The following is a 27,401-nucleotide window of genomic DNA, read 5'->3' as shown; positions in this document are numbered from 1 at the left end:
TACATTTTTGTTTTTGATAGCCTACAGAACAAACCATCATTATACAATAACTTGCCTAATTACCCCAACCTCATTAACCTAGTTAAGCCTTTAAATGTCACTTTAAGCTGTATAGAAGTGTCTTGAAAAATATTTAGTAAAACATTATGTACTGTTATCATGGCAAAGATAAATTAAATCAGTTATTAGAAATGAGTTATTAAAACTATTTATGTTTAAAAATGTGTTGAAAAAAATCTTCTCTATGATAAACAGAAATTAGGGAAAAATAAACAGGAGGGCGAAAAATTCTGACTTTAACTGTATATGTATTGTTGTTGTATTATTGTTATTATTAATAATTCATTCAGTCATTAATTCATTTATTAATAAGATAAGTGAATATACATACATTCTTTTTTTAAATGCTAAAAAATACCTTGCTGACAAATTGTACAAATGGTAAATAGGTCATTTGTATTTTAGGGTGATCCCAAAATGCAGTCTTCTAATATTTTAGCAAATAATGGCCAATGTATAAACTGAATGACATTTTAGTGGATGTCTCCTGTAAATCATGAGGCAACAAAACTTAGTTTTTTTATTATAGAAAATAAAATGAAAAGAACATGGGTTGGAGAATTATAGTCTATATAGCAATTATGCATAGCAGTATTCCCTTAGTATTATGATTTTATAGCCCACATCACACCTTTTGTTCTCCATGATGGACGTCCAGCGTTCTCCAGCCTCCGGCGCCTAGACTACAGCTCCACATAAGAAGTTTGGCCAGAGGAGAAATGGTCTGCCCAACAGAGCCTGGTTTCTCTCAATGTTTTTTTTCCTTCACTTCGTCAGTTGGTGAAGTTTTCTTTTTCTTTTTTCCTAGCTTGCTTGGTTTGGGACTTGTGGAGCTGTGCATCAATGGATTTGCTCTTTAGTGTTTGGACTTTCAACAGTGAAATTAAAACCACACTGAACTAAACTGAACATCACTTCTGAAATCAGGACTTTACTAGAATTTCTATGTTAAGCTGCTAGGACACAATCCACATTGTATATTTTAATATATGTGTTGAATATATTATTAACATTTTATCTCAAACCTGAAAAATGTGATTACAAACTGTGCAGTGGAAAATTGAATACAGTTTTTATCTGATCTTTCTCTCATGATTATTATAAGCATGTTGTCTGTGTGTTGCAGATTCCTAATGAAGGCTCTCTGGCTCTGGTGATCTCACTGATTGTGCTGCAGGGAGTGACGGGGATCTCCTTTGGTCTGGTCATCTCGTCTGCAATCGATGACGAGCAGTCAGCCAATCAGGCGGCTCTTGGAGTCTTCTACCCCAACCTCATTCTAAGCGGTACAACTCACAACTCTCTCTCACATCTCTCTCTCTCTCACATCTCTCTCTTTTTTACTGATATTTTATTTTTAAATTATCTTTAAAACCTTTACACCAGAACTGATGCAGCAAGTGATATTTCACCCCAGAATTGAAGATTTACCAACCACTGTCTTTCTTTTGTTGATAAGATTTGTAAGACTCCGTGATTAGCACTGTCGCCTCACAGCAAGAAGGTCGCAGGTTAGAGTAGTAGTTGGACCAGTTGGCATTTCTGTGTGGAGTTTGCATGTTTTCCCAGTGTTCGGGCTTCAAAGACATGCACTGTACAGGTGAATTAAATAAACTAAATTGGCTGTAGTGTATGTGTGTGAATGTGAGAGTGTATGGGTGTTTTCCGGTACTCGGTTGCAGCTGGAAGGGCATCAGTTGCATAAAACATATGCTGGATAAGTTGGCGGTTCATCCCTCCGTGGCGACCCCTGATGAATAAAGGGACTAAACCAAATGAAAATGAATGAATGATTGAAGACTTGGAAATCAGTAGGTGCTGACATCTATGGTATGAACAAAATCTATAGACATCAATTGCTACGTTTTCAGCATTCTTAAGCATTTCTTCTTTTGTGTTTAACAGAAGAGAGAAATGTAAACAAATTTGGAACAAGTGGGTATTGAGTAAATAACTAAGTTTTCTCTTTTTTTGAGGAGGTGAACTATGCCTTTAAGATTTTTTTTTCATATCTCCCTCTACAAATGGTACAATCCAATAAATATTATAAGAGCTATTCGAGGGTAAAATATTTGGGTGTTCAAAATATCCAGTTCATTAAATTATGTGATGTGAATTGATTGATTGATAGTGGAATGAAATAAATAACGTGAATGATGATTCACGATTTAGATAACAATGGAAAGTAAATATATTTGAGCACTGTAAAGGGACATTCTGAGGTCCTGATCCCACTTGCTCTTCATATTTCACATCAACTAATTTGTAGTTTTCTGCTCAAGCAACACAGACACACTAGTAACTACTAAAATATACACATAGAAGGTGTTCGGGAGGAGATTTGCTTTAATGAATGTAGTCATCTGTCTGCTTCTCTGTCTAACTGCTGTAGGTGTTATCTGGCCGGTTGAGTGTATCCCATATCCTCTGCGATATTTGAGTCTCGTCCTGCCACAGACATATGCATCTGAAGCTCTGCGCTGTATCATGTACAGAGGTACAGTATGGCCACTCGTACATCTATAATCATACATCTATAGACCATTTTGAGGCATTTAAATAATTTAAATAATAAACAATGGTCTGTATGTATTTCCTGTTTTACATTTTTAATTTTTATAGCTTCTGAGAATCCAAAAACGTCCACATATTGAAAAATAATGCTATGACAGCTTTTTTTATGTTAAGGCATGATTGAATTGCCTTTTGTTACAGTTATGAAATGGTTAACAAGCAGCAAATGTTCATGGGTCAATGACATCACCACATTAAAATAGTCTATATAATGTGATTAGTGCTGCCAAGTAATTTATCATAATTACTTTAAATAAATAATATTTATTTATATGTAGAAAGTATTTTTAAAGAATATGTTAATTTACATATAAACTGCATGAAATTAAAATATGCCATATAGACTATAGACTTATTTCTTAATTATATAGCAAATATTATAGTATTAAAGTATATTTTAAAATATTAAAGTATATTTTAGAATTTATTTGTATAATTTAAGTATATCGTATGTAATTGTTTAACACATATGTTTATTAAAATATAAATATTTATTCTATTTTCCTTAAAATATGTCAAATAAATATAAAAATATGTAAATATTTTATTTATTAGAATAAAAAAAGATTCAGATTTATTTAGTTCTAATAAACGGTATTATATTTAGGGTTATTAGCTTCAATTATGCAAGATTTTCAATTAGAATTTCAAGCACATGCAACAAAGACTCTAGAATGAAGCATTACCTTTTGTTATTTAGTTATTATTGATGACATAAGGCATATTTAGAATTTAATTGTCACTTTTTAAGCCGGTACATGTTCTTTCGATGTCCCAAAATAACTCTGTATAAAAATAAAATGAGCAACAAACTCAAATGTGTGCATGTAAAGTCCAGATGGTGGATGTTGTTTACAGTTGCAATGTTTAGTACAGGTGGAGTCTTCTCACCTTTCACAATTCATGGAAATGGTGTGTCTATAATCTTGTTTCTAGCAAACCTCAAAGCTAATCTCCTACCAACAAACTTCAGAAGTCTAACGTCTCTTCAGTCCACACAAACACACAGTAATCTCCTCTGAAGTCCCACTCATCTAACATTTTCCCTGTGCTACAAACATCTTGGGTTACAGTAGACTTCAGGACACCCAACACTCTCACGTCTCAATTATTCACAGAGCAGGAGGAGCGTCTGCCTCCATTCCTAAATTAAACACACGACCACACTGCTGTGTACCTGCCTGCTCTGCTCAGAGACTTAGAGAAACACACACACACACACAGCTCAAGTTCAAGTTCATACCCACTGAGGCTGATTGTCTGTTGAGGGGAGATCAGAGCTGAGACTGGAAATGTGCAGACTACACAAACAGGGCTTTCCCCTTCATTAATCTGCAGCAGTGCTTTGGGTTATGGTTATGGTATCATAAGGACATCATTCTGGGAGAGTGTTGTTATTCTAAACTCAAATAAAAAAAAATCTATTGATTAAATTTTGAAAAATATAAATAAAATAAGTATTAATTGTAACATAATTACAAAATTTAAATAAACGGAGCATTTTTTTATTGGATATTGTTTATCACAGTGCCTCATGATTTGTCACTGGTTCAAGTGCATGCACACATGATTTATATAAAATGACAGAATGGACCTCGTTACACTTTTTAATTTTATTTTTAAGGCTTTAGAAATTACCACAGCCGGTATCTAGTTATAATAGTACTATCTAATAATAATTATAATAATAATAAAAAGTTATAATACTTATCAATAAACAACTAAAAAAATTAAATAAATAATTTACCTCTGAATTTAACTTCTTACAAGAACAATTTTAACAAAGGTAGATACATTGGACATTTGCACATTAAATAAAATGCAAAGAAAAAATCACAATAGCAAATCTTTTATCTTAGTTATTGCACATATCCATGAGGTCATAGTTATTGTTAAAGCGCCATGGATCCTTGTCACAGACAGTTCCATATTTGCAATGTCCAAGGACATATACATCCAGTGTTTCTGGTCCAGGGAGTGTGGAGGGTAATATTTTGAATTGAGTTTTTATTTTTATATTTTTTGTTTCAATTTTAAACTTTTAGTATTTTAGTTGTTGCAATTTAATTTAATCTTTTTTACATTTAATTAATTTATTTTGAACTAAACGCTAGTTAAACTAATTAAAAACTAAATTAGACATAATTTCTTGGCAGTCGGATTAGGCAAGAATTTGTTTAGGTGTGTATTTTTTCAGTTAATGCTTATTTTACAAAATAATTTGTATTATATAAATTTTTTATTATATTAATTATTTTATTTTTAAATACAATAACTACAATAGTCACAATTAAATGGAAATGTATAAACGTAGGCCTGAACATTCTGTATTGAAAATTGTTGAAATTTATTGTCATAGTTTCACTTTTCATAAAAGTACTATTTCCTTAATGCCCTAAACAGCCAGACTGTTTACTTATAGATTTTATACTCACCTTTATAAGGGGAATATTCTTCCTTTCTCATGTAAAACAAAACAGCTTCCGCAAATTAAAGTTAAATTTCTGAGTTTTCCTATCATGAGCCTACATTGATTTCCTATCTGTCATAACTCTGCTCATCTTTTGATTCTCTGATTTCTCATTCAGGATGGGGTTTGTCCCGCATGATGGTTTGGCGAGGTTTTGCAGTCACCCTTGGCTGGAACACATTCTTCCTCATGTTGGCGACCATCATTCTCAAGCTGAGAACGTGAGAGGCTCAGCTCAAAACAGGTGCTTCAGATTGGGTAAAGGAGTGTCTGTCGAGGCCAAAAAAAGGATTGACACATGGATCTGCCAATCAGAGCCTCTCTGTCTTCTTAATATGCCATTTACCCAAAACTGGCCTCCAAAGGACCATTAGTGTGAACTCAGGGCATTTCTCAACCAGCTACTCTTAGAGACGTGTTCTACAAAATATTCCAGTATCGAGTCGACTGACAATGTGAAGCATAACACTGCTGGAGCTACTGTATCCATACTCTCTTCGTTTTCTCCAGTTTATATATTGCATCCAAGTAGGTTCTGCGTGCCTGAGTTTCTTTGTGTATGTTCCATATGCCTTGTATGTGCCAGTAAACCTTATTAGACTGGGTAAAAGCACACACCTATAAACTGCTTTAGGTTAGATGGCCTAAACAGAAGGAGTCTCCTCTCTTTGTACAGTAGTGTTTTGTTTTCCAAAATCGCTGCTTGTTCATTGTTTTTTTTTACAATAATAGTTTTTCTGTTTGAGTTATAATAATCCATTCACGTGCCAAAAAAGAAATGAAGGACGAACAAGCGATGTTTACATTTGTGCACATAACAGGCGAATGTTAAACCTGATAGTTGCACTGAAAAGACGAGTTTAGTCTGCGCTTTAGGATATTTTATATATGAACGACAGCACAAACTGCATCACAATGCAAGCCATATGCTGAGTTGCTTGGAATGGCGAGAATAGTTTGAAGGATGTTTTAGCGTGCAATATTTGATCAGGAGATACTTTACAAAGAGGTTTTGGGTATTCATTTTAGATGTGAAGCACTGTTCTTATAAGATGACAACCACTTTAGTAGACTTAAATTTTCTCCACTTCCACATTAGGATTTTTTTGTCTCTACATTCTACCTTCACTGACCAGATCTAGGTTCTGGTTTGGTTTTAATTGTATGGGTTCATCCAAAAATGAAAATATGCTGTTATATGAAACAAAATCAATCCCAAAGGCATTAAAATAAAAAGCTTATCGAATAGCACTAACTGAAAAAAAATAATACACTGAATTAACAACTGCTTGCAATTTAGTGACTTGAATTGGTGGGGTTTGTAATTTAGGTCCTGAAATTTCAAATAGTATCTGGATGCAGCCTTTATGATGCAAGCTGTGACTGCATCACTCAGCGATGCACTGTCAGACACAATGCACTCAAATGGAGCTAGTGACGTCACTGTGACGGTTAGGGGTGGGGTTAGGTGAGCCCATTAAAAAGCATTGGATGCAGCCCAGATTGCACTGCACCAGGTCTGCAGCCAGACCCCTCTCGAAATTTCACACAACTGTTATTTAAGCTGTGAATATTTCAGTTCAAAACATAATTTCATACTTAAATTCAATACTTCACATTAAATTTCCAGATTTCCTTTGCAAAGTATTCAGTTCTGTTAAAAAATGCAAAGTTATAATATTGAAAAGACGGTTTTCAGATTATTTTATTTCAGTTCAAAAATTTGCTTCCATATATTCAGGTGTTCAAATTCGGCGAACCTGCAATATCGGAATGGGAGCAATCAACGAGGAGGAAAAAGATTGCTGGATCATCACTTGAGATCTGAAAAAATGAGGTTTACGTGATCCCCAGCTGGCTTTCCTTACATTAGGGCAAATATAAACATCAAAACATCTACATTTACTCATTTTAGGCCTTCTCATAATCCTTTTATTAGTCTACTTATAATGTCCAAGACATTGATATTAATATAAAATGCCATTTTTGTGCCGTTATTTGCTTTTTCCCTCACCTATTCATCAGTTTAAAAATCTTAATTTGGTCCATCTCTACCTGCTGGTGAAAAAGCAATCTGCAGTCTATCGAATCTGCTATCTGCAATCTATCGCTTTTCCTGCAGTTCCCGGATACAATGTAGAATTTTAACAGTTGAATTTAAAACGCTGATTTTATGGAAGCAAATTTTTGAACTGAAAATTGTCTTTTGAATATTATACTTTGTATTTGTAAACAGAACTGAATATTTTGGAACTTAAATCTTGAAGTTGAATGTGAATTATTCAATATAAGTATCAAATTGTGTTTTGAATTGAAATATTCACAGCTGTGTTAAATTTTAGGGCCTAAATTACAATTCAAGTCACTAAAATGCAAGCAGTTGTTAATTCAATGTATTATTTTTTCAGTCAGTGCCATTCAGCAAGCTTTTCATTTCAATATTTTAAATATTAGTCACTGATTTTGTTCCATACTGTTAAATTGATCACATTTTGTGCAATCTAGATGTTGGTGATTTTTTTCCTTTTGTGCAGCAGAGAAGTTTTCAACTGAGACTGTGTTTTTGGTGATTCATAAAATGTAAGTTAACAACTACCAGCACTCAGAAGGCAAAATAGAATTGATAGAGTTTACAATGGGGATGGAGGAATTGCATTTTATGAATCCTCAAGGACCACAGGTTGAGCTAAAAAAAAGTCCTTGTTTATTGATTATTGTAATTTAACTGTAGTTTCTCATTTTTGGGTGAACTATCTCTTTTTAAGTTTCTACACCACAGCCAGAAGCACAAACTCTAAACTAAAAGACTTTTTAAGTTACAAATTAGTTTGAATGCAAATTAGATTTAAAAGATTTAAAGCTACCTTTAAATTTTATTCCACTTTATATTAGCTGAATTTTAATATAGTATATACTTAACAATTATGAGGCGATTGTTTATTTATTGTAGTAATAATGACGCCCACAATAAGATTGGAATTTGGTGTTATGTTTATGTGATAGAGCGTAGGCTGACAGTTGATTTTAGGACTAGAGCTCTGTTGGTTCTGGATTTTCTGTGTTTGGCTCCGGCTGAAGCTTATAGAGACAAATGATTGGCAAAGGTTTGGTAGGTACTGTGCCATTTTGAAAGGTCATCGTGTCACCTCTATATACACACACAAGACCATCATTTGCTACCTCTTGAATTGTTGCATAAATTTCCTTATACGTGTGCACACTGTTCTTGTTATTTGTGTAAAATTATCTTTATGGAGCTGTTGACATCTTTTTCAGAAATAAATCTTTTCAAAAAGATGACCGTTTATACTTGTATAATAATGTTAATCTAATTAACTACTCATAGTGTTGTACCTTTCGTGATCCTTCATTACAAAGAGCCCTTGAAAGTGACTAGTTTTGAGCACTTGAGTTTGGAATGACACTTTAATATGGTGGTCATGATTGTTTTCACTCTGAAGATCCTTTGAGTAGGGAAATGTAGTGAATTTGGCTTCACACACTTCGTTCAGTTCAGAAGGGCTCTTAGGGCATTGATGAGCTCTTTCAAATGGGAAACCAGAGTATAAATCTAATGTGGAAAAAATCTGGGGCCGAAAAAGAACTTGACGTTTGTGCACTCCTCAACAGCCTCTCTATCGTAAGTTCAAAATAACGCAGAAAAAGATGGCTATTCTGTACTATGGTGATGTGTCTTGCCCAGAAAATTAATTCAAACTCCAGTAATCAACACTTTAAGGCAGGGGTGTCAAGCTCAGATCCTGGAGGGCCGCAGTTCCTGCACAGTCCCAACCATGCTCAAACACACTTGCCTGTAGGTTTCAAACAAGCCTGAAGGACTTAATTAATTTGATCAGGTGTGTTTAATTAGGGCTGGAACTAAACTGTGCAAAGCTGCAGCCCTCCAGGAACTGAGTTTGACGTCTGTGCTTTAAGGAGATCAAAATCTTTCACCAAAGTGTCCTAAAACTATCTAACAACATAGGCCTACTTGTCTCATGACAATTGTAAAAAAAGAAACGTATATGATCCATCTCAAAGATCCGTTGCTTTTAAAATGTCTCTCTACCTGCTGACATCTGACTGTTTGTCCACATTGCGGCAAATGTATTTCCAACTTTAATTGCTAATCAAAGAATAATAAAATCTTGGGCGTATGTTAAATTATATTCAATAGGCTATGCTAAAGTAAACTCACTAGTACACTCTCAGAAATAAAGGTACCTAGAGCTGTCACTGGGGTGCTACTTTTTAAAAACATACAATGTAAAGGATACATATTAGTACCTAAAAATACAAAAGTGTACCTCTTAAAATTTGTAGGTATATGCATTTGCAAATATATGCTTTTGAGGTACCATTATGGATCCTTGAAGTACAAATGTAAACCTTTTGAGAAGGTATCACCTGAGTGACAGCTTTGTACCTTTATTTCTGATTAGTGTAGGCTAATAAACTGCTGGCTGCAGTTCAAAGGTGGCACTGAAAAGGCTTATTCCCAGAATATTATATTTTCATTGTAAGCATATTAACTTTTTGATGAACCACTTAAAATAATGAATCAGTGTCATATAGACATTGTAATTTGAAACTATTCTTATGTGAGACTCAGGTCAGCAGCCAACATCCAGAATAACAAACAAAGATGCCTATTAGATATGAGGGTTCTTATTTTATCTGATATATCTAATGATGTGAATGTCTGACATTGAAAGCATTAAATGCATCATGTCAGTTAATCATTCATGCTGGTGACGTAATGTTAGGGTAATTGGAGAGCTTAAATGCCAGCATCAGTTTATGCGACATGCTTGGTAGATTGAATTACATATTGAAAAACAAATGGATTGATAAAGTGTTCAGATTGCTAATTGAGTTGGTCATGAGAAGCTGGACTTTCCTCTGTAATCCCTAGTGGAATTACTGGGAAAAATCCCATTCTCCCATATCAGACATAATTTATTACAGGAAATCAAACTCCACACCCAAGCTATGATCAGCATTCAAAGTTACTTGTGAAAATACTGGAAGTCAGCTGAAAAGAATTGGTTGATTTTGCTGGATATTATGTCCAGGAATAGGGCTCTTCTCTGCCTTTTCAGTTTGAGAAAGTTTCATAAATCTGAAGTAATTATTGGCCAAAAATATTCTTGTTTAATAAACCACATTTACTTTATGAAACATATAAATATTAACATTATATGAGAATCAACACCAGTTTTAATATTGAACTACAGTAGTGGACTTGTTCCATCAAGAACTTCCACAACATGGTGATTAAATGACTAGATGACATCACCCACAGCAGCTCACCCAGTGCTATCACAGTCTATAAATAGATTCTCTGCCAGTCTCTCACTGCTGTGTTAGGGCAGGTTTAGATTTAGGAAGGTAAAATACTAAAGAAATGAAAATCTACAGCTCACAAAATATATTTGAAAGAAAAACAAATATATTTGAACTATTACTCAGTGCAGCTGATGTAGAATACAGAAACATATGTTGATCTGTGCGCACATTGATTCCTCAGGTTTGTTTTTCCATATTCTAAACATTCTGTTGATATATTTTTGTACATGGTTACGGTCACCTTGACAGCCAGGGCAATAATTTGAACGCAATCTCCTAATGGCTGGGATGTAAACCTGATTGCTGTCACACTGTTTTATGTTTCTCACAGCTATTTGTTTTTAATCTTCTGGACGGGCACTAAATTAGGCTCTCAGATCACATTTTGTATAAAACAAATGGAGTCATTTGCAATGTGTAATTGCAATGGACTTTCCAACATTTATAGACCTTGAATAGCCCAATAAAATGATGTAAAGCCTGTAAAGGGATAGTTCGCCCAAAAAATTAATCATGTGGTTATAAACCTTTATGAGTTTATTTTTTCTACTGAACACAGAAGGTAATTTGAAGAATGCTGGTTGCCTGCATCCATCAGCTTCTAATGAAGGAACAATGGTACTATGGAAGTCAATGGGGACCAGCATTTTTCAAAACATCTTCTTTTGTGTTCAACAAAAGAAAGACACTCAATAGTGGAGGAGGAGTGAAGGATGACAGAAATTTCATTATTGGGTGAATCATCCCTTTAAATATTGAAAAATGTTAATTATTTAAAGAACACAAATGTGCTACCACTCATAATGCATTGGCATGTACATTATGCTCAACCTTCATATTCCTGGGTGTTTTGTACCCGAAGAAGCATAACAGCAACTTATAAATATGCAGTCAGTAGGTGATATTATAGCCCACTCTACAGTTATTAGAAAGAATGAAACTACTAGAATAATCTTTGCTAAAGAGCAGATTGTGGGTTACAAAGTTGACTGATGAAAGCAAGTTTCATTTATTTGGGTTTAATGGAAATCATTATGTTGGCATAAAGAAGTGTTTACAGTCTCAAATGTGAAGATCTTGGAAAAAGACTACTGTAAATGTATTTAACAAATGTTTATTTTACACTGATGGATTCATTAATGTAGCTAGTTTTTAAGTGTCTTAAAGCATTTTGGTCGTTTACACTACCTGACAAAAGCCTTCTAGTTGATCGTTTGAAAAAGTGGCAAAATCATTTTTTTCCATGAATCATCTGTTGAACTGCCTCCCAATCATCACAAATACTGCAGAAGACATATTTGAAAAGACCGCATAGACCCAAGATTCTCACAAATCAGTGAAGTTTGGTGAAGGAAAATCATGGTTTGGGGTCACATTCAGTATGGGGGCGTGTGAGAGATCTGCAGAGTGGGTTGCAACATCAATAGCCTGAAGACATTTGTGCTGCCCATTACATTACAAACCGCAGGAGAGGGCAAATTCTTCAGCAGGATAACACTCATACTTCAGCCTCCACATCAAAGTTCTTGAAAGCAAAGAAGGTCAAGGTGCTCCAGGATTGGCCTGCCCAGTCAGACAGGGGCGCCTCCAAGGGGTGGCCAGGGGTGGCCACGGCCACCCCTCGGTAAACTCTGGCCACCCCTGTGGCCACCCCTTTGGCCACCCCAATATAATTTTGCGGTTGACATTATTTATTTAAATGAACTTATAAATTCCCAATATTTAGATAAATAAATAAATAAATAAAATGCAGTCACTAAATTATTGTTGGTGTTACTGACGTAGCTCTCCCCCTCTGGTTCAATGCTGGTGAAAGCAAACTGACGCATGCGCGCGGAATACCATTCTCGCGTGCCTCACGCACTCCTGTGTGAATCCCGGTTGGTTGTTTGCATGCACGCCGACATAATAGGCACCGCTCATGCGCCGTGAAACCGGAGTAACAGCCTTTTGTGTAGAAGTGTCGGCACGCAGCGAGTTTTGAAAGTCGGTTAAAGTTTATATAATATGATAATGATGATGATGATGATGATGATGTTACTTTCACTAAGCATGCCTTTAAAGCAGAAAGGAGGGATAATGAGTCAGGGAGGTAAGACTTCATAACATGATTTATCAGCCATGATCTGGTCTAAGACCACAGATAATTCTATAATACATTTTTTGTATTCTTTAGAATTGTCATAATTAATTTTCATGCAAAAGGTTTCTTAAGTGATCTTGGCATATCACTCCAGTTGTTGTTTTCCAGTAATATTTAGGACTGATTTCTGTTATTTATTCAGAATATTAATTGTATATTAATATTATTTGTATTTATTTAGAATAAATATAAATAAATTGTTATATTTATTGAATAACAAATCTAACAATTCAAGAGAGGTGGGGGTGTATAGGGTGGTTCGCCCAGGGTGTCATTTAAACTAGAACCACCACTACCCTCCCCGATCGTCCTTGACAGCACGCACACACCTTCAATAGACAGCAATGGCAATTTAATATTTACCTTAAGCTACAGTATATCAATAGAAGAAGCTGCATTAATAAAATGGTTCAAAAAGCAATATGGATAAATAATATTATTAGGTATAGTGAGTGTGTATAGTAATGCCTTTTGTTCAGTTTGTTCATTTGTTTGGGTAATTAATAAACTCATTATTCTTTCATTCATTTTCTTTTCGGCTTAGTCCCTTTATTAATCCAGGGTCACCACAGCAGAATGAACCGCCAACTTATCCAGCACATTTTTACACAGCGGATGCCCTTCCAGCTGCAACCCATCACTGGGAATAATAAACTCATTAATCTTCATTAATTTTAGACATGGCATATCTCGTATGATGTACAATAAAGGCACGTAAAAAAAGAAGTTATTTATACAGTATATGAAAAGTGTTTTTAAACTAAACATAGATTTTTATTTGGTTTGCACATGTACTTGCTGAATTATTTCAAAGAATGAATTGCAATATTTCAAGTAGAATTAATTAAATGAATAAAAACTACATTATTTCATTTACCAGAAACAAAAATATAACATTACACTGAATTCATTATTTTTTTTGTGTGCCACCCCAAGATTTGGTGCGGCCTCTTCTGGCCACCCCTAAGAAAATTTTCTGGGGGCGCCACTGCAGTCAGAACATGAACATTACTGAGCATGTCTGGGGTAAGATGAAGGAGGAGGCACTGAGGATGAATCCAAAGAATCTTGATGAACTCTGGGAGTCCTGCAAGAACGCTTTCTTTGCCATTCCAGATGACTTGAGTTATTTGAGTTACTGCAGAGATGTTTGGATGCAGTCCTCCAAGCTCATGGGAGTCATACACAATATTAATTCTTTTTCCACTGCACCATGACTTTATATTCTATACTGTTCATTATTTCTGTTAAGTGACAAGACTTTTGTCTAAGCAAAGTCAGACCTTATTGTCCTAATTAAACAATTAAAAATTAAGGCTTGATCATATTTTATGTTGTTAAAATAAGCGTAATCTAGAGGCCTTTTCCTTTCATATAATTCACTTCTGATACCAAATGATAAACTAGAAGTCAAGTTATTATTAGTTGTTCCTAAAACTTGGATAGGCGACAAGACTTTTGTTAGGTAGTGTATTAAAAATCTAAATCAAAATGGAGCAAAGTGGACAAAATGCATAATGAAAGGTATTGAAAAATAGAAAGTGTACCATTTACTCAACCTGAAGTGGTTTTTCTGTTGAACACATAAGAAGTTATTTTGAAGAATGTTAGAAACTGCTAACCACTGAATTCCATAGTAGGAAAAACAAATAATATGAAAGTCAATTATTACTGGTTTCTAACATGTTTTAAAACAACTTCTTTTGTGTACAACAGAAGAAAGAAACTCAAACAGGTTCATGACAGAAGGGTTAATAAATGATGACAGTTTTCAGTTTTGCGTGAACTATCCTTTTAATTATGTAGGGGAGGGGGTGGAGATTTCAGACTGTGATGATGAAAATAAACTCATAAAGTTCATACACAAGAGTGCTTTGTGCACACGTCTTTTGAGACAATATACAGAAAAAATGTTGTTTAGCTTATCAAATTGTGAACTGAAGAAGGGATGGTTCACCCAAAAATGAAAGTTGTGCAATCTTTTATTCACCCTGCAATTGTTGTTTGATTTTCTTTCTTCTGTTGAACACAATAGAAGATGTTTTTAAAAATGTTAGTTGCTGACATTCATTGATCTCCACAGTAAAAGTCTTTCCTACTATGGAAGTCGATAAGTAGTAGCAACCAGCATTCTTCAAAATATCTTCTTTTGTGTTTAACAGAAAGAAAGAATCTCATAAAGGTTTATAACCACATGAGGTACAATTTATGATGTAATTTTCATTTAGAGAGGTAGAAAAAGCAGTCATTGGTGGTCTTTATACAGTACATTATTGATTACTGTGTATGTGTGTGTGAGAGTGTGTGTCACAGGTGAGAACTGAAAGAAGTATGATGTGTCAGTGAGCTGTGGTTGTCATGACAACATAAAGGCAGACAACGGATTAAGACAGATATTAATCTTCACCACAGCTATAATGTTATATGTGTGCATGTACGTGTCTGCATGCACTGACTAACCACACAGATCTGCAAAACTTTCTGCAGTGTGAAATCTTATTTAGTTGATTCACCAGGCTTACGTTGTATTTGGAGCATGCTATCTGAAGTACTTCACCAAGTGACCTGTACCGACGGTACCTGTATTCACAACACAGCCTTGAGCAGGCTTGGGCTCGAGTTGAAGGTGGATGTAAGGATATTACCAGATCATGTCTCAACACATCGGCCTCTGCTGGAAACCCTTTCCCAAATACTGTGTAGTTATATGACGCTTTTAAATCATCTTTCAACTCAGCAAGTTATCTAGACCAGGACTAGTCATAATGTGTTTGCTTTTAAGCACGAAGAAAAGTCCCATATCTGAAAAGAGTGGGTGGTAGAGAGAGATGATCTGATTGCTTTGAGGTTTTGCTGGGCATCTTAACGTGCATCATGCAGAAAAACAAAACTTTAGATTTCTTTTAAATGACTGAAGTTCAAATGCATTCAATTTTTGGTACATTTTATTCATTTAGGTTTATATTGCATTAATTCAAACAAATAACCCTGAACATTTTAAATTTAATTTAAAGATTAAAACACTGTAAAAAAAATTAATAATAAAAATTATATTTTGTGGTTTACTGTTTTTTTTTTTTTTTTTTTTACAGTTGAATAAGTAAATTCTTGATCTCTGCTTTGTCTTAATTGATGTTGAATTTTATTGACATTTAATTGGTTTGAAACAATATATTGTAAAAGCAATAGGCTATATATAGGTTTATGTCTGAGGTGCCACAGTGGCTCGGTGGTTAGCTTCACAGGAAGAAGATTCAAGGCATTTCTGTGTACAGTTTGTATAGCCACAGTCACACTTGGACCCACAGTCCAAAGACATTAAATATACACTCACTGGCCACTTTATTAGGTACACCTTACTAGTGCCGTGTTGGACCCCCTTTTGCCTTTAGAACTGCCCTAATCCTTCATGGCATACATTCAAGAAGGTACTGGAAATGTTCCTCGGAGATTTTGCTCCATATTAACATGATAGCGTCACACAGTTGCTGCAGATTTGTCGACTGCACATCCATGATTCGAATCTCCCATTTCACCACATCCCAGTGCTCTATTGGATTGAGAGCTGGTGACAGTGGAGGCCATTGAGTAAGGTGAACTCATTGTCATGTTCAAGAAACCAGTCTGACTTGATTTGCGCTTTATGACATGGTGCATGTTATGCTGCTGGAAGTAGTCACCAGAAGATGGATACACTTGTCATGAAGGGATGGACATGGTCAGCAACAATACTCAGGTGTGCTGTGGCGTTGTCAGAATGCTCAATTGGTACTAATGGGCCTAAAGTGTGCCAAGAAAATACCCCCACACCATTACACCACCACCAGCAGCCTGAACTGTTTATACAAGGCAGGATGGATTCATGCTTTCATGTTGTTGACGCCAAATTCTGACCGTACCATCCAAATGTCGCAGCAGAAATCGAGACTCATCAGACCAGGCCCAAATTTGGTGAGCCTTTGTGAATTGTAGCCTCAGTTTCCTGTTCTAAGAACCATGCCACATTCAAAGTCACTTAAATCACCTTTCTTCCCTATTCTGAGGGTCAGTTTGAACTGCAGCAGATCGTCTTGACCATGTCTACATGCCTAAATGCACTGAGTTGCTGCCATGTGATTGGCTGATTAGAATTTTGCATTAATGAGCAGTTGGACAGGTGTTTGTAATAAAATGGCTGTTGTGTGTAGGTGGACTGGATAAACTTTAATTGGCCGTGGTGTATGTGTGTAAATGAGAGAGTGAATGGGTGTTTCCACATAAAAACATATTCCAGCGTAATTGCCGGTCCATTCTGCTATAGCAGCACCTAATGAATCAGAGACTAATCTGAAGAAAACTGAGAGTGAATTAAAAATGTAAAATAAAAAGTAGGTGGCACAGTGGAGGTCGCTGGTTCGAGCCTTGGCTGGGTCAATTGCCGTTTCTGTGTAGAGTTTGCATTTTTTTTCTGTGAAACCGGCGGTTTCCCCCACAGTTCAAAGACATGCGCTAAAGGTGAATTGGGTAGGCTAAATTGTCTGTACGTATGTGTTTGAATGAATGTGTATAGATGTTTCCTAGTGATGGGTTGCAGCTGGAAGAGCATCCGCTAAGTAAAACAAATGATAAGTTGGCAGTTCATTCCGCGGTGGTGACCCCGGGTTAATAAAGGGACTAAGCTGAAAAAAAAAATAATTAAATAAAAAGTACTGGGGATCCCATGATGCAGTTCAAAAGCATAATAAGGGAAAACATGAATTACAAAATATGAAAAACTATAAAATTATGTATATTTCTAGTGAACACTTGCTTACAGATGTATGGTGCACCGTAGAAGAAGTCAATGAATAAAATTAAGGATTAGATAGTCTGACAGTATTTTATTAAAATCTGTATCACCAAAAGGTTTTTGATACATTTCATGTACAGAGGAAACTTCACTCAGAATCTGGAAGATTATATGTTGTATATTCTTTTCGGTTTAAACGCATAACTAATTAGATACTTTTCATGTTAATATGAAATGGTGTCTGTGTTGAATCTTTAAATAATGAAAACTACATGTCTCTGGATGCATCTATCCTCTTGAAAAGATTTGAGATGAGATTTATTTTGTCTACATGGTCTTTTCTAATCATTGCTTTTGAAAAGATAATAAAATAGACTGGACCTGATATTTATTTTAACCATTCATCCATGACCCTTAAAAATACTATTCCAGAACATTCTGACTGTTCACTAAACATTGACTAACACTTTTTGTTGTTAAAGGTGACATACAGCTTCTTGATTACTGAGTCATGTATCATTTTCCTTTCCAGACATGCCAAAAAACGTAGTGTCGAAAAACAGGAAACCACACAATGCCTTTAATGACTAGTTAATCAGGGCAAACAAGACTCAGTTCAGATTTCTGAACAAAACAAGTCTAATTCTTGTACATTTCCATCTTTATTTTAGTTTTTATTTATTTTTATTTTATTTTTTATTTGTGCAATTAAATGTAAGGTTTCACAGGGATCAATCAAATTTAATGAATTGTATTGATTTAGCTTTTTAATGCTTGTTTTGTCTTATTTTAAACCATTTTACACTCCATGAAAGGTCTACACCAAACCTTTGCATATAAAGGGCCAAAAACCAAACTTGATTGAGGGATGTGGGCCAAGTATAAACAAAACCGAATATCACACCATATTACATTAAATTTGCTATGCAATTTCTTAATTTTTTTACCAAATATTTAAAAATTACTAGAAAATGTTGCTTTAAATTATATTAGCTAATGCAGTATATATATTTTTTACATTTCATAATGAACAGATTACAGTAAAAAAGTAAACAATCCCATTGATCCTACACGGGAAGAACCTAAACATATATGTTTAAATATAGGTTTTGATATAGGTTTTTAATATATGTAACATATATAAAATTGGCCATTTTCCTTTATTATTTGTACATATATGTACAAATAATGTGTGAAAACGGTCATAGTCTTACTTATTTGCCATAGTTAAATTCCATAACATGCCAATTACATGTGATACCAATTTCAAGTGTTCGCATATACAACTCTTTTGCATTTTCTTTTAATAGAAAATATGAGCTAGGCATCATGTATGACTAAGTGAAATATGAGCTAAATAGGAGACATATCTTATTTGTACATATAGGGCTTACATGTGGATATAAAGAAGCAATACAGGAGACCTGTATGGCCTGTATGTGCACATACAGTATATGCACCTTAATTTTGCCTATGTGGCATATATACATATATATGCAGCGTATATATTATCATATATGTGCACATATACTGCATATAGGTTTTATATATGCGCATATATCTTCATATAGGTTCTTTCCATGTGGTATAACACAATGGAGTTCAATGCAAAACACTAGTCGACCTGCTCCTGCCTTTGCCTTGATTTGCTTGCTAATATTTTGTGCATTGCTTTTTGTCAAGTGACAGCTTTTACATTTTAAAAGTCTGATTCATTTACAACATTTTATTGAAACATTAAATTTCAGTTGGATTTTTTGAAGCTCAGCAATAAAACTAAGAAACAAGGGTTACGTTAAAATTGAAATAACGATCTCTTTTCTCTCTTTTCAAATGGGATGGTGGGCCATGTCAAAGGTTACCATGTGGCAACTTTGGCCAGGGGGCCCTGCATCTCTGGTTTACAGCAACTGATTAGATTCTTCTTGTGCATATTTTGATGATGACATGTGATGATACATACATTTATATCTTGAAAAAAGAGCTCAAATCAGTTATTGTCTTCTATGGGCGTGCATTCAGCTTAAATATGAGATCTACTGTACTGACCCAGTGACACGCCTTTGATGGGACAGGCTCTTTGCTCAGAACTACATTACCCACAACACCCAACTCACCGATCTGTGACGCGGCAGGTTTTTCTCCCCTCATCTAGTCTGGAGGCACTATAACACAAAACACCACCGTCTGTTTACAGTCTCTCTAGAAGCAGCGGCGGACAGCACCGTTTTATAGCCTTTTTATAAAAATATCAATCCTCTGCTCTTCTTCCGAGCTCGACACTGTGCGGGATCACAGTTAACGTTACATACAACGGCAGGGAGAATATTTTTATTTGAACATTGACAGAGAACTCAAAACACCTGCTTTTGTTAGCAAGTTAACGTTAGCTTCTCTTGTCTTCACAGAAACCCTCTTTATCCTGTCTTTCCGTTATATTCTGTCTTGTTTTTTTATTTTGTTTAGTAATTTGTTTAGCCAGATAGCAGTTGTAGCTTAACCTGTGCTAACGGAGCAGCTCTTTGTTCGTGCCTCAGAAAAACACACCAACACCGCCGTGAGTACCTCAATTTACCTAGAAAATGAGCAATATGCTTTTGTTTTGTAGAACAATGGTTGTTTTCTATGTGAATCTGAGTTGTTTTCCTGCAGTGTTATTGTTATGATGTGTTTGTTTGTAAATATTCTAGTCATCATGTTTAGGCTAGTTTCATCTTTATGAGTGAACATTAAAATATGTTTCAGCATTCTGTATATTCATTTACTATTCATGTATTGTGTCTGTTTATTGTTTTATTTTCTTAAATATACAGCCATTGGATATTTGTTATATGATATATGGTTCTACTTTTCTAAAAGCTCTGCATACTGTAAATGTCCTTAACTGACATAACTTTTACATCTAATGATATGATAAAGAATTGTCGTTTTGTTAGTTGACACTTCTCGAAGTTGTTTTGTCAGATACATGCAAAAATGTGATTGCTTTGACTCTATTGATCCAACTTTTCAATTGTTCCTGCTTAGTCGACATGTTCAAGAATAACGTATTCTAGTCTGTATTGTTTGTCAAGTCCAGTAAATGACACGAAGCCTTCCTTTTTCATTTAGAGTTAGACAATGGGGAATTATGCTAATTGAGAAAGCAGTGCACTCCATATATTTTACGAGCACAATTTGCATTGGCTTTTGTGGGCTCGTTACAGACGTGTCATTGTTCTTTGCTGATGTATTTAAACGTTCAGAGTCATTTGCATAGGCAGACCGAGCATCTGGTCCGACCCAATGTGGCCTTTGTCCCTTTGCCTTGCTGACGTCATGATGTCAATCACCCCCCCTTTTTTTGGTACCAGCCGGTGCTGCTACATCTGAATTATTTATTACATCAACAGATGAATTAACATGCTTTCATACAAAACTTACTGTCACTCCATTGTTTCTTCTATCACATTAATGATATTCCTGAAATTGGAAACTTTTATGTTTAAAAGTATACCATTTGGATTGGAATATTATGTCAGGTATATGGAAACGTTGTACAAAATTTTTATTTTAACCGTGCGTATAGTTCCATATTTATGAATTGACATGCTTGATACTTTACCATGAGGCTAATATAATCTTTAGTCACATGTAATAGTGTCAAACAAAAAAATACTTTGCATACATATACAGGGACTTCAAAATTATTTATCTGAAATAACATTGGATTTAAGAGTTTGTATGTAAAATATTGTGTATATTAAATTTTTTATTGACACTGTTGAGTCCTTGCGCTAAATAACTAGTGCCATTTTGCCTGGAAAATCAAAATGATGTGACATTTGTATGTACTCCTCTTGAGAGCCTTTCTTTTGTTCTTTGACACATGTAACCAATGCTTATTCAATGTTCTGGACAATACCGAAATAGATATTTTGTTATGTAATGTCAATGTGTTAAGCAGAGAAAGCAATGAATTTGAAGTATCATTTCACATAATTGTAACCCCACTGATCCTACTGCACCCATTCCACTCTGAGCTGGGATCGAATCAGCGACAGTCCGCATAGCAGTTGAATGCTCTAACAAGGAGGCTAAAGACCATGGCCTCTAGTGACTGTTGCTAGAGCACCTTTAGAGGTCAGAGGAGTGAGGTTTACCTGCACGGTACTTCACTATCTGGGCTGTTATACTTACCCCCTTAAATCTCACTCCCATCCGGGTCACGGCACCATTGTATCCCCGCCGGTCCTACTGCACCCAACCCGCTCTGAGCTGGGATCGTACCAGTGACCTTCCACATGGTAGTCGGTTGCTCTTACAAGGAGGCTAAAGATCATGACCTCTAGCATCTGTGGCTAGAGCACCTTTAGAGGTCCCAGGAGTGAAATTTACCTGCACATCACTTAACTAGCTGGCCTCAGTTAAATTAGCCAGTTTTCCGCTGTTTGGTACGTTCCGTTTGGTTTGCTTGGCTGGTTTGTATTTCCACTGCAGTTTAGTATCGCTAAAAGTGGGTGGGATTTTTAGTTGCACAACCTCTGCTGAAGCTTCCAGAAAAACGTTTTCATGCCGGTTCATGCTCTCGCTGGATCTGCTCTTTGGCGACCAACGAAAGGGATGTCTGGATCTTTTCTATTGGTCATGATGCTGGCATTTCAGATGTCTTTTCCTTGCAATGGTATGAAAATGGTTTAGTCTTGTGAATCAACAATACAGCAGTGGCAGCTGTTGTCTATTTAAATATAGCATGTTTGTTGTGACTCCAATGATGCTGGTGGTCATGCTGATACTAATCATTCTCTTGGATCCATCGGTGATTAGCTGTGTGTCTATATAGAGTGGCCCTTTGTTAATCGCGGGAGCTACTCTTTAAAAATAGCCCGCAATAGGTGAAATCTGCAAAGTAGTCAGCTTTTTTATTATTTTTTTTTACAATTATTATAAATGTTTTGACTGTAAAACTGGATTGTGTAAGGCTGTTAAACCCTCACTGCATTATTTTCTTAGATTTTCACACTTTTCTCGCTTGTTTAAACACTTGCGTAACTTCTGCCTTTCTTTAGCATGTCCAGAAGGTCAACTTTTGGTGCAATGGTTATTGTCTTCCTCTGCCTTTTGGGTGCTACCATGGGTGTCTTTGGTTCAAAATGTTTCATCGACATTGTCGGATTTGTTGGGGAGAAAACTTGCAAACATGCAGTACAGCACTTGTGCAAATTTTGTCAGTAAAGCAAGTTCTAAAAAACCTCCTACACATGATTTCAGATGAAGCAGCGTCTTCTGCAGTCATATTCACTGATAAGCTCTGCAAAAAAAAATTGTTTTAAAATCTAATTTGCTTTACTTGGTCAATTAAAAACATTGGGATAACGGTTCATATTTACATATTCATCATCACTCACAGCAGTGTATTATAGTATTTTATTCCATTATAGTACATTGCTCCTTAGGTTTTTCTTTTTTTATTTTTAATCAAAGAGTGAAAAATAACTTCATCATGAGTATATCAAGGCATTACAACATGTATGTTATGTACGTTTGGTATGTAACGTCACATGTGCACAGAAGTAATAAGTTGTTGGCTGGAGTTAAACCATTAGTTTTGCTTATTAAACGAGTTTGTGAATTCTAATGGTATTTTTTTATATACTTTTTTTTTTCAAAATGTGAATTAGTTTGTTCGATCGATTAAGTGATCACGCACCCTGAATGCAGTCTGAAGATCCAAAGTTTTTTAGGTTTAAACAAGATTTGGTTTTGGTTATTATTGTTGTTGTTTTTTTTGCTAAAAAAAAAAAGCTTGGTCATGCTGAACATGTTCTTGCAATGATATAATCTTAACTTCCTGAATGCAAGTTGTACACTGGTGTCGTTTTTGTGGAAGAAAGTTACAAGTCAGAGAGAATACTGTTCCTCTTGAAGTTGCTTTTTTTTATATTTTAGCCTTTCCTCCAGTCATTTACTGGTTTCCTTTAAACAAGGGCAAAGGTTTAACCGTGCTTGACACTGGCCTTTTGTATGTTTGTGCTATTCTGGTGATTTGAGTGAGCTATTAGTCTTTTTTTCTATATGGCACTTTATGTAACACACATTACATGCATTCCCTCAAGCGTGATAGTTACACTGACTCTGCTTTAATGTAAAATGATCTCAGTCTGTATCACTTTCAGTGTCTTTTGAGCCTGCTGTTCTAGGATTGATTTTAGTTGCTACATCTTATCCAGTACAGTGTCATTTAGTTAGAAAACGGTTCCTGTAGACTAATGCTGAGAGACATGCGAGTCTTGATGTGTCTGCAGCTTATCTGATATCTGTGAAACTGTTGGACATCTCTGTCAATAACTTTAAATTGATTTCTGAGCTAATTGAAGCCGCATAGTCATTCTCTATTAAATACTGCAGAGCTCAGTTAAAGTTTTCGAATGAGCTTTTCTTAACATTGGTCTAATCTCAAAGTTGACTCGCTGTCATTATGATGAATTGTCTTTTTATTGAGCCTGCATGTTTGGAAATAGAACTTGCAAGGAGATTATTTGGGAGGCATCAACATGTTTTTGATAAAATGCTTGTAGTTCAATTTATCTATGAACTTCCATTAGTTGTCATGATGAGAAACCTGCTCATCAGTGGATGATTTCTCAAGTCTGTGTAGGTGATGAAACACAAATGGAACTGTTCAAATGTGCAGTCGTCTACTTTTTGACTGATCACTTTAATGCTACCTGTATTAATAATAGTATTAATTTACAGAACCAGCATGGTGCTTTTTAGAAAACTGCCAAACCTCTGCATTTAGAAAACATAGCACTCCCTGACACCTTCCAACAAATTAATTGATTATTGTCTATTTGTTTATATGGTAATCGACCCATGTGCACCAGTGCATCATCATCACTGTGTTGTTTGATCAGATAATTGTCCATAAATGTATCCAATGTATGCATATTACTTAAAAGTTTGTAGTGTAGGCAGTTTCTTAAAGATATAAATACTATTGTGATTTAAATTGTTTAAGAACTACAGCCAAGCTTCTATATAATTACAGAATTATTAGTTTTCAAATAAATGTTAATTAATATATATATATTTTGCATTATAGCCAATATGGCTGTTGATGATGATCTAAGTGTTTCTTCTGGACTAATTGAGCAATGATATAATGATTTTGGATTATGAAGGATGATGTCACTGAAGATTGGAGGAATGATGCTCAAAATTAAACTTAAATTATATTTTAAGTTATAGTAAAATTTCAGTGTTGCGATTTTTACTTAATCGAAAATCAACCTAGGTGTGCATAAGAGTCTTCTTTCAGAAGCAAATCCTCTATTCCTCAAACATATAAACAGTGTACCAGGGAACATTCATCTGTTAGATTCATTAGCCTGTTTTTGCATATTTTTGTTGAGGCTACACAAAGTTATGTGGATGATAACATATATGATGGAAACTAGGTCAGACAGTGGGCACCTCAGAGGAAAAGGAAGCAGGAACAATTCTCTTTTTCTCACATGCATGGCTGTGCTGACAGGCTGCTTTGACTGTTTTTGCTCTGTTTATAGTCGCAACACCTAAAAACTGAAAAAAGGTATGGGTGTATTTCTATTGGAAGGTAAACATTCACTTATTGGTTTTTGTACACCAAGCTGTTGATGGTGGTATTTGTTTAGTTTTGTTATTCCAGAAAGGACATCGCAGTAAAGACTTCTGTTTAAAAGCAAATGAACGTATGATAATTGTTTCTAAAAGATTGTCAAATGCAGAAATACTGTCTTGAGAGACTTTCAGAGGCTTAAAAAAAGTTTCACCAAGCAACCACTTTCTTTTGAAGGCTCACCGGACATAGGTACACCTTACTATTACCGGGTTGGACCCCCTTTTGCCTTCAGAACTGCCTTAATCCTTTGTGGCATAGATTCTACAAGATACTGGAAATATTCCTCAGGTCCATATTGACATGATATTATCACGCAGTATCTGCAGATTTGTCGGCTGCAGATCCACATTGCAAATCTCCCGTTCCACCACATCCCAAAGGTGCTCTATTGGATTGAGATCTGGTGACTTGGAAGGATATTTGAGTAAAGTGAACTCATTGTCATGTCGAAGAAACCAGTCAGAGGTGATCTGTGCTTTATGGCATGGCACGTTAGCTTGCTGGATGTAGCCATCAGAAGATGGGTACACTGTGGTCATAAAGAGATGGACATGGTCAGCAAAAATACGGAGGTAGTCTTTGGTGCTGACAGGATGTTAAATTGGTACTAATGAGTTATTGCTGCCTTTCTATCAGCTTGAACCAGTCTGGCCATTCTCCTCTGACCTCTGGAATCAACAAGGCATTTGCACCCACAGAACTGTTGCTTACTGGATATTTTCTCTTTGTCAGACCATTCTCTGTAAACCTAGAGATGGTTGTGGCTGACAATCCCAGTAGATCAGCAGTTTCTGAAATACTTAGACCTGCCCATCTGGCACCATCATCAACTATGCCACATTTAAAGTCACTTAAATCAGCTTTCTTCTTCATTCTGATGCTCGGGTTGAACTGCACTAGATTGTCTTGACCATGTCTGCATGCCAAAATGCATGTGATTGGCTGATTAGAAATTGGCATTACTAAGCGGTTGGACAGGTGTACTTAATAAAGTGTCCAGTGAGTGTATAGCCATGTCAGAGTGGTATTGTTTGGTTCTAGAACACCTGATTGGATCATGTGTACTGATGAATTGTTTAATCATTGCTCATGTATGTCTGTTGAACTCTTTGTAAATTCCACTACCTGCTATACCAAATACAACCTGATTCTGGTAATATGTTCTGCTGACTCTCGCTTTCTGCACACGTTCTGCTCTGGGCAGCTAAATTCTGAGTGGTGTGTGTGAAAGACGAGACCAGTCATGTGATCTGAAGGACACAACAACCCCCATCATAGGCCTATGTTTCCCTCAACTTCCTTTGGGGAGAGCCAGAGCTGATCACTGCGGGCTGTAAATGAGTTATTGTCATGGAGACTGTGAGGTCAATCTCTGCCAGTCAAAGCTGAATTCAGGAAAAGGATGAGCTCTGGCATACTGAGTATCTGGAGTTTGCGTCATTGGGGAGATCCTTTCGAACATTTTAAAACCAGCTGACAGACCTTTTATTAGTATTAAATAAGGATGACTTGTTTCCTGTTTAGACAGTCATAAAGAGCAAGCCCCACCTTGCTGGATTAGCAGGATCGTTTTACACTTTCTGGGAAAGATTTCATTGTTCTCTCTTGGGTAGTAAGTGGTTCTTTAGATGTGTGTTTTGTTGGCGAGCCTTTGTTTCAGAAATGGACACATTGCCCCAAATGTGTGGAGACTCAATACCATGTGTGTGTTTTGCTGTGGTTTCAAGTACATATGTGTTTGTGTCTGCATGGTTAGTTCATTGTCACAGTCCAGTCTGTTTATTTCTCTCTGGTGTCAGTGCTCATGTCATTGAATAATTAAAAACTCCTGAAATCGAAGCTCATCCCCCCCCTCCTCTCTCCTGTCCTCCCTCCATCTGTCTGTTCTTTTCTCATTTAAGAAAGCTAGCCGTCATTTTCAGCTTGAGTGTTGTTTGTGACCATTTCTTGTTCCTAGATGGTAATCTTCCATTGCATTGTTCTCGCTCTCTCTTGATTTTTTTTTTTTGTAACAGTGATTTGATCAGGAAAAGTATGCAGCTTATTATTCAGATCCCAATTAAATTATGATTGTGCTACACTTTTAAAAAAATACTAGAATGTTTAAACTCAAATTAAGAAAAAATACGGCCAGAAGCATCCAACAAAATGTAAGAAATGTAAACAAAATTCTCAGTAGTTGGATTTGGCTTTTTTTTTTGTTTAGCCTTGCTTCTTAGGCTGGTACTCTGCCATCTAAAATAATACACACTTATTTTCTCACAGTAAGTTTGTTTACATAGACAAAGTTCATTTCTGGTCCAACAGAAAGTAAAGACTCTAATATACTGACTGTAGTATTCCAGTTAACATGGTGAATTAATGCTCTCCAATAACTACTTAGTGAGTGAACTCG

General features: G+C 35.6%; 2 protein-coding genes across 8 annotated transcripts in view; both read left to right on the top strand.

Annotated features, from left to right (window-relative positions):
• The window catches only part of abch1 (ATP-binding cassette, sub-family H, member 1), an 88,276-nt gene extending 79,875 nt beyond the window's left edge, over nt 1–8,401 (top strand). For 3 of the 7 annotated variants that reach the window (XM_681911.9, XM_005158536.6, XM_021467412.3), the window contains 3 exons: nt 1,187–1,346; nt 2,453–2,557; nt 5,223–8,401. In XM_681911.9, coding sequence (XP_687003.5) covers nt 1,187–1,346; nt 2,453–2,557; nt 5,223–5,329 — 372 coding nt within the window. In that variant the 3' untranslated portion in view covers nt 5,330–8,401. The remainder of the gene's footprint in view (nt 1–1,186; nt 1,347–2,452; nt 2,558–5,222) is intronic. The other 4 variants (XR_012393395.1, XR_012393398.1, XR_012393396.1 and 1 more) reach the window with 2 other exon arrangements.
• Nucleotides 8,402–19,480: 11,079 nt separating this feature from the next.
• The window catches only part of peli1b (pellino E3 ubiquitin protein ligase 1b), a 41,238-nt gene continuing 33,317 nt past the window's right edge, over nt 19,481–27,401 (top strand). The window contains 1 exon segment of the mRNA NM_001077601.2: nt 19,481–19,921. The gene's annotated coding sequence lies outside the window, so the exon portion shown is untranslated.

Source organism: Danio rerio, chromosome 17, assembly GCF_049306965.1.
Source record: "Danio rerio strain Tuebingen ecotype United States chromosome 17, GRCz12tu, whole genome shotgun sequence".
Classification (NCBI taxonomy): Eukaryota; Metazoa; Chordata; class Actinopteri; order Cypriniformes; family Danionidae; genus Danio; species Danio rerio.
This window is presented reverse-complemented; position numbering and strand designations above follow the sequence as displayed.